At 44.6% G+C, this 12,296-nt stretch overlaps 1 protein-coding gene across 1 annotated transcript in view; it reads left to right on the plus strand.

The window, feature by feature from the left end:
* Window positions 1-4,301, plus strand: part of LOC128831407 (zinc metalloproteinase-disintegrin-like ohanin) — a 44,975-nt gene extending 40,674 nt beyond the window's left edge. The window contains exons 24-25 of the mRNA XM_054017756.1: window positions 757-819; window positions 1,829-4,301. Of these exons, the coding sequence (XP_053873731.1) occupies window positions 757-819; window positions 1,829-1,861 (96 nt within the window). The 3' untranslated portion in view covers window positions 1,862-4,301. The remainder of the gene's footprint in view (window positions 1-756; window positions 820-1,828) is intronic.
* Window positions 4,302-12,296: the final 7,995 nt, after the last annotated feature.

Raw genomic sequence — 12,296 nt, forward strand, 5'->3', positions numbered from 1 at the left:
GAGAAGAGGTCATTGATAATTTTTTAATACAATTGAGGAGAAAATAATTTTAAACACAGTGGGTCTGGTTTGCATTTACACTAAGGCCACATCGCACTAACAGAGCTGTAGAAAGGCACCATTGGTGTAAATGAGAAAAAGGCCAGGAAGTTTGCCTAAAAAGCAAAATACCCAACCAAACCACCACTCAAACTCTTGCTGTCACAGGGCTTGAGCCTCCAGTCCTTATTCAGACTAGCGATTTCTTCTCCTGCTAGTAATCCCATCACAGTCAACGCTACAGCTTGCACAAGCAAGGATTTTTCATTACGATTTTGATTCAGCAAAGCACAAGCATGTGTTTAAAGTTAAGTGCAAGTCCCATCGACTTCAAATGGGACTTAAGCACATGCTTAAAGTTCAGCATGTGCTTAAGTGCCATCCAGAATAGAGATGCTTTCCTCAGTCATTGCCTCAAACACGTGCCTGGCTTTAAGTAGCTGAATAGCCCTACTGACCACCCTTTGCTGATAGAGATGAATTTATATCCCATGCATAAAGTTAAGCATATACTTAAGTGCTTTCCAGAATCAAGACGTGTATTTCTGTCTGTTTACATTTGTTATGTGTGTAGGGGAAAGATATTTAGGATCACAATGCTACTTGCTTATCTACTTTTTGTCTCTGGAAATGTCTTGGTAAATATGGGAGAGAACCCCAATAGCACCTCAGCTCTGTACTCACTTTAAAAGGAAAACAACTATATTTTTGTCACAGGTAGCACAGACGAAGTCCACTCCTTCACCAGTCCCTAAGGGCAAACCTGCACCCCCACCACAGGTAAGTCAAGTGCACCATACACCTGATGTTCCAAGTATGACTGAAGGCAAAATAGAGATCAAGATAAATCTTAACACAGTGCTGCCAATTCAGGATTTCACTGTGAGCTGCAGGATTCCTGGTATTTTTTTCCACAAGGCCCATCCTCCTGGAGTCATGTTACAACAAACTCAAAAACAGTAAGTTTTTAGCACTCATGGCTGTGGAGAAGAGATATAAAATATGACTCCTTAAAGGCTCAAAAATGTGAAGACAAAGAGAATCCAGTCTGCTTACTTTGGGGGGAGAAATGGGGGAGCAGCGCAGAACCAAGATTTTTGGACACACAGAGCTGTCAATACTGTTATCAGCACAGTCCAGTAGTTGGTATTTAAAATGCTTTTACTTTCTAATTTTCTTCTCCTGTTTGCATTACAGTGAAAGGTTTGAATCCTGTGATAAAAGTACAGAATCTTAGCAGCACTACTCTGCACGCGATCTAGGCTCTGACCCTGCAGAGACTTATCCTGTATGCTTAACTTTAAGCATCTGACTAGTCTCAGCATGTGCACAGGTCTCTGCAGAGTCGGTGCCTTTGAATGATTACTCTTTCATTCAGGGATTGTCATGTTGCTATATATGAGTACAATGTCTAGCATAATGGGGCCTCTACGTACTACTGCAATACAAAAATTATTCTGTAGAACTGTGGGCCAAATTTCAATTACCTTTACTCATGCTGAGGAGCATTTTATACAACATGTGATTCAGTGGAACCATTCTCAGAGTAAGGTGTCATTCAGAATGAGTAAAGGTACGAGATCTGGCTCATAATAGGGTTGCTGGAATATAAGATCAAACCATTTGTCCATCAAGTCTAGAATCTGCAGCAATGGCTATTCTGAGGCTACAGAGATATGAATCCCCCCTCCCCCACAATGCATCTCACCACATTGTGCAATGCTGAATAGAATTTGTGGAAAATCTTGTGCCAGTCACTTGATTTGTTCATTTGTTTGTTTTCACTCAGGCTTTAAAACCACCAGTCAAACCCAGAGTATGAAGCTACTGAAGAAGAATTGATCGAGATTCCTGACATTCTGAGGGACTGTTTCCATCTCTGTTCACCTTGTGGTTCCTGCCTTTGCCAAGGGGAAATGATGATAGTACCAATAACTTTTTTTTTTTGTAAATGGACTAGCAATTTCCTTGAAAGAAAATGTGTTTTTTCAAATAATGTTGTAGTCCTTGGATAGTGACATCAGCCTGCCATTCCTGGCTTTCCTGACGAAAAGCTAGGGGAATAGCAAACTGCACTGAGGGGTAGACCATATGTGAGTTATTAAACCAGCTCAGTATATGTTTTAGGTTGGACATTACAAAAAAAACATCTTAACTGTCAGGGTGGTGGTTAAGCACTGGAATAAATTGCTTAGGGAGGCTGTAGAATCTCTGTCATTGGAGATTTTTAAGAGCAACTTAGACAAACACATCAGGGATGGTCTAGATAATACCTTATATTATAATAATAATAGTCCTACCATGAGTGCAGGGGACTGGACTAGATGACCTCTCCAGGTCCCTTCCAGTCCTATGATTCTATAGTCTAAGATTTGGGAAAGTCTGTAAATTGCAAACTACATGTAAAGTTAAAGGACCATCAAAATAGCTGGATCAATGACCCAACATTACCTTCAGTGGTGAACAATACCTGATGTTTCAAAAGGAGGTGCAAAGCTGTCCATAGTAGAACAAAATTCCTTCCTGACCCTTGGAGGAAGTCAGCTTGTATCATTGAAGCATGAGGCTGGATTACCTTCCTGTTGGTCAGTTCATTAGCTCTTGCACTGATTGGCAATGCTTGAGAAGTATTTTGGTTTGGAAAAGATCCTTTGGGATTATAGTACCCCTTTATTCTCAATCACTTAAAAGGCCCCACAGTGAGCCATTTTGAGTTGGGAAGATTGGAGACATGATCAGAGACTGTATGAGAGTCAACCAGCTAGTTGCTTGGATCACAGGTCTCCTGGAGAGCATGCTTTGCCAGCCTGACATGGAACTTCAGATGCCATAATTGAACTCCAAGGACAATGAAATAAAATCCCTTAATTTGTTTTATTCACCACTTAGTTCCAGAAATATCTACTTCACCCACTCCATTCCAGCAACAACCAGGGCTGGCTCCAGGCACCAGCCGAGCAAGCTGGTGCTTGGGGGCGGCAGCTTGTAGGAGGCGGCATTCCGCCCAATCCTACGGCGGCACGGCCGCTTTTTTGGTTGTTGTTGTTGTTGTTGTTCCGCTCTGGCCGCCCTGTAGGGGGCGGCGGCGTGGAGGACGGGAGCGAGCTGCAGCAAGCCCAGCAGGGCAGCCTGCGTCCTTCCCTCCCAGCCGACTGGAGCGGCACGGAGCCCTCCCGGCAGGCGGTGCGGCAGGAGGGGCCGCGTGGCAGAGCCCCGCTGAAGCCCTGGCCGCCCCCCTTCTCACTCTCCCCCCGCTCCGTCCCCATCCCCCCGCTAGCCGGGAGGGGCCGCGTGGTAGCGCCCCGCTGAAGCCCTGGCCGCCCCCCTTCTCTCTCCCCCCTGCTCCATCCCCCTCCCCCCGCTAGCCGGGGCACATCTGCAGGGCAGGGAGTCCCTCTGCACCCTGGCTCTGGCCACGCCGCAGGTTTTTTTTTTTTTTTTTTCTTGCTTTGCCGTTTTGGCTGCCACGTTTTTTTTTTTTTTTTTGCTTGGGGTGGCCAGAAAGCCAGAGCTGGCCCTGGCAGTGACACACTGGTATTTTCTTAATTGTAGGATTACTCTTTGCACTCTGCTGTATTATTGTAAGTGTGCTAATGAGTACTAGGCTGGGCACATTGATTTATTATTGTAAGACTGCTCCTGGGTATGGGGCTTTGCACACTAAGATGTTACTAGAAGGTTGTTCATTAGTTCTGGGCTGCTGGCACTGCTGTTATTGATACTTGTGGCATTGATATGATTGATGTTACTAGCATCAATATATTTAGGTTAAAGCACATGGGAGTATGTGTCAAGGAAAAATGTTACAAAAAATAAGATTAACCTTGTATCCAAAGCACCCAAAATTTCATAGAGGTTCCAGTTTGAACCAAGTTTGGTTCTAGGTCAGATTCAAAAGCAGAATGGTCCTTTCATTTTCAGAACTGGTTAGGATGTGGCTCAGGATGGCAGATTTCCACCACCTGAGCACAAAAGTGTTGCTAAGGGAGATCTTCTCCCGGCTAGAGAACCACCGAAGTGAAGTCATAGCCTTGAATTAGCCTCCACGTGAAATTTGGAATCGCCTCCTAACTCAAATCCCGATCAGGTTCTGAGCACTCCGTTTGGCCTGTTCTTTAAAATGAGCCATATTCTCAGCTGGTGTAAATCTAAGCTGCATAGATGTTAGCAAAGTTGTGCCAATTTGCACTAGTTGAAATTCTGGCTTACAAAAGTCTTATTGATAGTTAACAGCTACGTTAAAAAAAAAAAAAAAAAAGAGGTAGATAGAAGTATTGACCTGCCCACGTTTCTCTGAAACAAAAACAAAAATGTGAAAAATATCCATTCCTCCTTTTATGCTGTGATTTCCTTTGGGCTGTCAATCAAGCACTATAAAATAAAGAACAAAGCTATGAAATGATAATGTTTTGTTACTTGCCTTGTAAGCTGTCAGTTTTGGGTGTACATTTATTTTTAGATTCAACTTTATTGTGAGACCATTTGCGTCTCCTACTATGGGATCATTTCTTCTCCATTTGTATTTAGAGATGTATTTAATATAAGCAAGTTTAAACATGGTGTATGAAGATTTTAAAATGTTATTTTTATTACCTATAAATAATGTATTTACAAAGATTTCTGTATTAAAATGTTCTAACAAAAACAGAGTATTTTTTGTAGAACATTCTCCATTGCACATAATACATATGAAAGAGGAGTGGGATACTTTATAATCCTATAAAATCCACGGGACTCCAAATTTTGCTCAAAGTGCCCAGCAAAGTTTTGTATTAATGCAATGGGATGGATCTTCAGCGGATGTAAATTGGCATAGTTCCATTGAATTCAGTTTGTATTAGCTGAGGAAATGGCCCGATTGCTCTGAATCAGAGAGAATAAAACCCCTAAATGCTTGATGTAAAAATCCACCTTCTTTCACTTGGTCTATCCAGCTAATGTATCTAGCTGGTGGCTATATAGATAATTATATGACCACAATCATCATAGTATCGGAGCACTTTGAAATGAGTAAAGCAAACGCCCAATGCTCAAGAGTTGCTTCTCAATTGGACCAGTCTTCCAGACAATAGCGCATGTATGCAGCAATAGCATATAACTTGTTCACCTTAGCCTCTAAGGATAGAACCAGAAGCAATGGGTTTAAACTGCAGCAAGGGAAGTCTAGGTTGGACATTAGGAAAAAGTTCCTAACTGTCAGGGTGGTTAAACACTGGAATAAACTGCCTAGGGAAGTTGTGGAATCTCCATCTCTGGAGGTATTTAAGAGTAGGTTAGATAAATGTCTATCAGGGATGGTCTAGACAGTATTTGGTCCTGCCATGCGGGCAGGGGACTGGACTCAATGACCTCTCGAGGTCTCTTCCAGTCCTAGAATCTATGAATATGTTGCTCTCTATCTTTACTCTAGCATAGACTCCTGCCAGCCATAGCATATAAACTCCAGAGTATATTTGTACATCCCCATTGTTCTGTTATACAAACATGACATCTGCTGTTAGAAAGCCTCAACTGCAAGCAGAAAGCAGCCCAATCTGAGCCAATAATATACAGGATGGAAGAATACTTGTGACATTTTCAGATGACAAAACTTCCAGGGCCTGTTCTGCTGCCCGCAGCTGGTGTAAGTCAGCAAAGCTCCATTAAAAGCCAATGGAGTTGCACTGATTTACACCATCTGAGGCTCTGCCCCCAAATATTTGCTATCTTTGATCTGGCAACAATTACATAATGCGCAGTTGCAAATGAAGGCTATGCTGGAGGGCTGGTAGGTCTGAGCGTTTGTCAAGTCTCAAACCCTTGTGTTGTCACCAGAGTTCAGCTGAAAAGGGGGCATGGCCAGAGAACAGGTGCATCTTTGGAAACGTAGGTATGTCTATCCTGCAGTCACAGGGTGCAATTGCAGTTTGAGCTGATGTACTTGAGATAGCTAACTAGGTTTAAGCTCGGGACCCAGATCAATGAAGACAGCAGTACAAGCTTCAGTGTGGCTTTTACAAATCCATCTGGAACCCTGGGTAATTACTCATGTGGCTAGGCCGCACTGACGTTCTGGGACCTGGCCTAGCTTGATTAAAGCTAGCTCAGCTACATCATGTGGCAAATGGCCCACACTCCAGTGGTGGGTCCCATGCTTTTTCTTAATGTGGTGGGTCAGGGCACTGCCCCTGCCCCTATTCTTGGGTGTCAATGGCTCTGCTAGTGCCCTGGTCGGGGAGAAGCAGAGTGGGAGAAGGGACCCGGGTCTGCCCCCTAATCCGGGTCCCATCCCCTTCAGTTTAGCGGACTTCTTACCCTCTTTGCCCTTGGACAGGGTTTCTCTTGGTCTTCCTGCCCAAGCAGAGGGACTCCCCCTGGCACAGGTTTCCTTTCCCCTGGTACTCTGATCCTTTGGTCAATAACAGTACCCCTCCAGACTACAGTCAGCTCTCCTTCCCACCTCCTGTCTGACTGAAGCAGGGGGTTATTAGGTCTCTGGCCTGGCCTTAATTGGCTCCATGTGCTCTAATTAACCTCTCCTTAATCCACAGGGAACAAGGCCTGATCATCCTGGGGCTCCCATCTCTCACTCTCCTGCTGCATCACAGTCAGCTGAAGCTGTAATTGTATCCTGTAAGGAATGGACTGTGCACAGACTTGCCTAATGGTTGGAACTGGGTGACCGGGCATACAGTCAGAACCCAACTCAGGAGAAAGTTACCAAGTCCAGAGAGCAAGCCAGAACTGGGGTGGGGGCAGAACCAGGGGACCAGGACGAGATTAGGAGCTGAATACCAAGTCCAGGTCGGAGCCAGTGTCAGACGCCAATACTAAGTCCTGGGAGTGAGATGGTGCTGAGAGCTGGAAGTCAGAGGTCGGAACCAGAGTATCAGCTGAAGCAGGAACCAAGAAATGGGAGCTAGAGACCAGGTGTGGGGACCAGGGACAGAGGCAGGAGCAAGTGCCAGGAGTGAGGAGGGAGCCAAAAAACAGGAACAGGATGTGCAACCAGAAACACAGCTGTGGGCAAGGAACACTACAGAGCAGCCAGCAACCTGGGAGGCTGCAGGGCTTAAGAATTTAACTGCTAGAGTCTTTAGCCTGTCAGGAGGCCAGGTTCATTAACTTGAATCAACTGAGTGCAATGAGCTGTGGGTCCTGACACACCCTATGATTGCAGTGTAGACATACTCCTCTCTCTTAAGTGAGACCCTCGTCATACTATTTGTTCCCATCTGTGGTTTCAATCCTAGTACTAGGGAGCACCCCAGCCATGTGCTCAACATGCATAGGGCCAAGCCACCCTGTGCGCCTGTTCTATTCCACACCAGCACTGGACAGCATCAGAACGGCCATACTGGGTCAGACCAAAGATCCATCCAGCCCAGTGTCCTGTCCTCTGACAGTGGCCAATGCCAGATGCCCCAGAGGGAACAAACCAAACAGGTCATCACCAAGTGATCCATTCCCTGTCGCCCATTCCTAGCTTCTGGCATCATGACCACGGTGCAATATTTTACAGTTACAGGTGTAAGAGATCTTGGCCTGGTGGGATCAGTGAGTAAACACTGGGGCTGGTTGGGAATTTCAGTGAATTTTTTTTGGAGGGGGGGGGGGGGGGGCAAAAAATGCCTATTTGTTGCATCCAAAACAGTTTGTGAAACAGGTGCAGTTCCAATGCATCTCCTGACTCCAAAAAAAAAAAAAAAAGTGGTGAAAAAAATTCCAAAATTGTCAGAAATGTCCCACTTCAACATTTTTGAATCAGAAAATTTTGTTTTGAGTTGAAATGACTTTTCATTTTGAAATTTTAGTCTTAAAAAAAAGTTAAAAAAAACCAAGGTTGAAATTGAAAAAATTGACTAAATTTGAACTTCTCTAAATGAAATGTTGCAATTCCAATTTCCAGTTTGTAAAAGTTTGAAATTTTTATCCCAACTTGGAACATTTTTTTCACTCTCTCAAAGACGTTCCCGGCACAGGAAAATAGCTTCCTTCCCCGCTGTAGTTAACAGAGATAGGGTCAGCTTTCACAGATTCAGGGATTCAAGTAAGGGAGAATTGTGGGGGAAATGCACCACCCCTTCCACTACACTACTACTACAAACAAAAGGAAGAACTTCTAATCCCCTCTCTGGCTTGGATAAGTGCTCCCCCCCCTTCCAGTACCCTCTCCTTCTGGACTGGTGCTGTGAGAGCCCCTCCTGCTGTTTCCATTGACTTTAAAACCCTGCACTCACCCTCCCGAGTCCTCAAGAAATTTTGTTGCAAAAAGCGGCCACTCCCTTTCCCCTGCATACCCACAAAGTCCTTGCAGAGGGGAGGAGCTCTAGAGCCCAGCAGGAGGGGGAGGAGGGGCTCTGGCTGCCGGAGCCCCCTGCGAGTGGCAGGATCCGGCCGGCTGCCCTGTCAGCCGTGCCCCGCTCTGCATGGGGGGGAAATCTGGGACATTTTTAGACATTTACAAATTCCCCCTGGATGCTATTTTTAACTCAAAAAGCCGGACATGTCCGGGAGAATCCGGACGAATGGTAACCCTAAGCAGCACCAGCAGCTCTGGCCGTTTTGTGAATGGCCAGAAATGTGTGTGTCAAATATGTGAGTAAACTATGTGCCTGAAAAATTTTAACTCAGCGCTGGTGCCACCGTCCATTGAAATCAATGGAGATAGTCCAGCTGACAGCAGCTGAAGATCCAGACCCTAAAAGCTACTGTCCACTACCCAATATCCAACTGGGCCTAACGGCTCACAATTTCTATGGGACGGAAACAGCTCTTGCAGCAGGGTAGTTTGCTGTATACTGGTACATTTCCATGTGTGAGCCTCAGCAATTAGCTACTTATTAGTGGGAGAGGGATGACGATCTTCCATCATCCACTTCTTGAAAGCTTCCCAAGTGTTGCATAATTGGACGCCTTTAATCTTCCTCTAGGCGATTGTGAAACTGAAGGCCTCAGTGAGGCACAGTGCTATCTGTAGAGCTGCCAGCAACTGCCATGGCTACCAGGTTACATTAGTTTAGATCAAATGTTAGAAGAGTGGCATGGCTATCAGCATGCGATAATTGGTATTAGATCCATAAATAATTCTGCATAATACATGACTCCAGCCTTCAAAGGGTCTGGGGGGAGGGGGGAAATGGAGGCTGGAGGATTGATGGATGCGTCTATAGCAGCTATCAAAAGAGTGGAAGTGGTTTCCCTGGGATTTGTCAATGTCTCCTTACACTGAAAGAGAAGGAACTTGGATCATCTATTTCAAACAAGAGAAATCAAAGCCCACCAGGAGAAGTGACTTAGTGTACAGTGGAGAGATTTGCTTCACTCCAGCCAAACATGAACCAGAGCCAATTATCCAACCTTCACACTCTCCAAGAAAAATCTTTGGAGTTTCAGATGAAGTGAGACATGGATCCAAACTATTACCCCTGCTTTGTAAATCTAAAATGGACTCCTCTATTGAAGTTGCAACTATTTAGCTAAGTACAGTGGTGGTTTCCCCATTGGGATTACCTAGAGCACTGCCCCATTAAGTAAAAACCACAAAACACAATCAGAAGGAGGCAAAAGAAATGTACCTTAATTTCCATTTCTCACAGTCACAACTTTGATAAAGGGGAGATTTTAGATTTACGAAGCAGGTATAGTTTGGATCCTGGTCCCCATTCTTCTGAAACACTTCAGTGTTACCAGATAAAGGACCCAAGGAAAGCCAACTGCTCCAAGACTATCAGACAACATGATGACAGATGCATTATATGGTAGATAGGCAAGTAAATGGATGCAGTGCTCATTCCATTAGAGAGCAACATAGCATCAGAAGACTTCAGGGAGGGCATCTGCACTTCAAATAGCCTAGAAGCCACAGCCAAGGACTTAAAAATGTTCTCAATTAATGGGCCCTGTCCATGTAGGGTTTATTTGGATTTAACCTATACTGCAGCTGGGGAAAAAGGTTTTATCTTTGGATCTTTTACTGAATGCAGGTGGAAAATAACTCCCTTTTCACCATGCTGGACCCATTTTGTTCTGTCCTAAAATGCACCAGCATGATGCATTTTCCACGTTACTCTTTAAAAATATTACAGGGGAACATGTTCCTAATCCTAGCTTACTGGCATTTTATGTTCTAGTGCTGTATGGATTTGCTAAACATTATATACACATCAGCTGATTCAGAGAATCCCTGACATACAAGACAGTTTCCAGATGACGAGGCTTTGTAGAAGTAAGACCCGAGACTTGCACAGGAAGAAAAACAAAGAGGAGGGATAGTCTAGAGGGATGGGATTCAGGAGATCTGGATTCAGTTCTTGGGTCTACCACAGACTGTGTGTGAGCTTCCGCAAGTCACTTAGGCCCTGATTTTCTAGAGCTTAGCATCCTCAGGGTCTGGATTCTCAGAAGAGCTTAGCACCAAGATGTGCACGTAGTGTGCTGATCTCTCTGGGAAAGTCTGCCCTCAGTTGTGGATGCTAAGTACTTGCTTTCTATGCTTCAGCTCCTCATCTATAATGCTCCCTTTGTTTCACATGTCTGTCCTGGCTGTTAAAACCATAAGACCTATGGGGTAGGAACCATCCCTTATTCTGTTTGAACAGTACATAGGGCACTGGGGCCTCTACGCACCACAGTAATTAATGCAAATAATAATGTTGCCACAGTACAGCCAAAAAATTGAAGTGGATATGTCTCTACTTTGTTAGATATCAAAAGCAGCACTCCACCTAAATTGATCTTTGCACTGTAACTATTTGAGAACAGCAAAAGCTTGAAATGGAAAGCAAATAAACTTACGCTCCACCAGGTACAGAACAGAGCAGGAGGGTGTCCTAAAAAGGGAAACGTAGCACAGCAGGACCCACATGTCTGAATCATTTGACGATCACCAGATCTCCGGATAGCTGTAATTCGCTGTGAATTTTTCATGCCAGAGTCAGCTGTGCACTGCGGGCATGGATCAGAATGGAAAACAAACCTGAAATATTAATGACATCTATCAGAGGGCTGGCAGAATACAGAGAAAGGAGATAACTGAGGACAGGAAATATATATAGCTTGGGAGAAATTGTTCCCTTTTTGTCCAAAGGCAGGCTAAACAACTGGTTGCAACTAGGGTTGCCAGTTTTGGTTGGATGTATTCCTGGAGGTTTCATCCCATGACAATCTTTAATTAAAGATTCATCTTTAATTGCTGGAAACTCCAGGACAATCCAGGAGGGTTGGCAACCCTAGTTGCAACTCACGTACCTGGTCCTTAGAGCATGGTTTGCAGAGGTGCTGAGCACCCACTGCTCCTATGGAAGTCTAAGGGAATTGCAGATGCACAGCACATTGGTCTCTAGGAGGTGTCTCAAGTTGGACGCCACTAATAATTAAAATATCTTTGATGATCAGGCCCTATTAGCGCATAGAAAGGGCCAGATTCCTGAGTGCAGCCAAGCTGTGCTTGTTACAAGAGATAGGATCCCACCTTTCTCCCCTGATTTGCACCATGACCGAGGGTTGAACCATTCCTAACAAAGACAGATCCTGGTGCCAGAATTGTAGGATGTTCATAATCCATACATTTTACAGCTTTTATCCATCTCTGCACTGGGGGGTATGAATCCATCTGAGCCAAAACCATTGTCACTAGTACTACCCAGCCAGGCCTGACCCAATTGTGCTAGGAGCTGTACACACATTTAGTAGAGCATTTCTTGACTAAACATTTTTGTTAGAAAATGTCCATTCATTGAAAGGGTCTCTCAAGTCCGCGATAGAATTTCTGGTCATGGAGAGTGAGAGAAAGACCAAGAATAGTCTAAATCCCAATGATAAGACACTCACCTGGGATGTATGAGAGACAGTCAAGTCCCTGTGAGGACTTAAATCTGGATCACCTACATCCCTGATGAATTTCTAAAAACCAAGCTATACAGTCCCCCTCTCTCTTGCTTAGTCTCACCTTTTGGATCTGTTCCACTTGTATAAAAATAGTTAAATATTAATTGGGCCAGAGAGAAACACACAGACTCTCCAACAGGATAGCTTGAGATTAACTCTATAGCTCGCTGGTTAGGGCACTTACCTGGGAGTGGGAGACCCCAGTTTGCTTCGCTGCACTGCCTGACATCCCAGGGAAGTATCTTAACCATTGGGCTATGGAGTCAGTCTCTCAATCCCTCCTGTTGGAGCTGTTCCATTTTGTATCAATACTTACCTATACAAAGGGGGGGTTAGGATAGAGGTCCATAAAATCATGAGTGGTGTGGAGGAAAGAATAGGGAAGTGTT

Source organism: Malaclemys terrapin, chromosome 2, assembly GCF_027887155.1.
Source record: "Malaclemys terrapin pileata isolate rMalTer1 chromosome 2, rMalTer1.hap1, whole genome shotgun sequence".
Lineage (NCBI taxonomy): Eukaryota > Metazoa > Chordata > Testudines > Emydidae > Malaclemys > Malaclemys terrapin.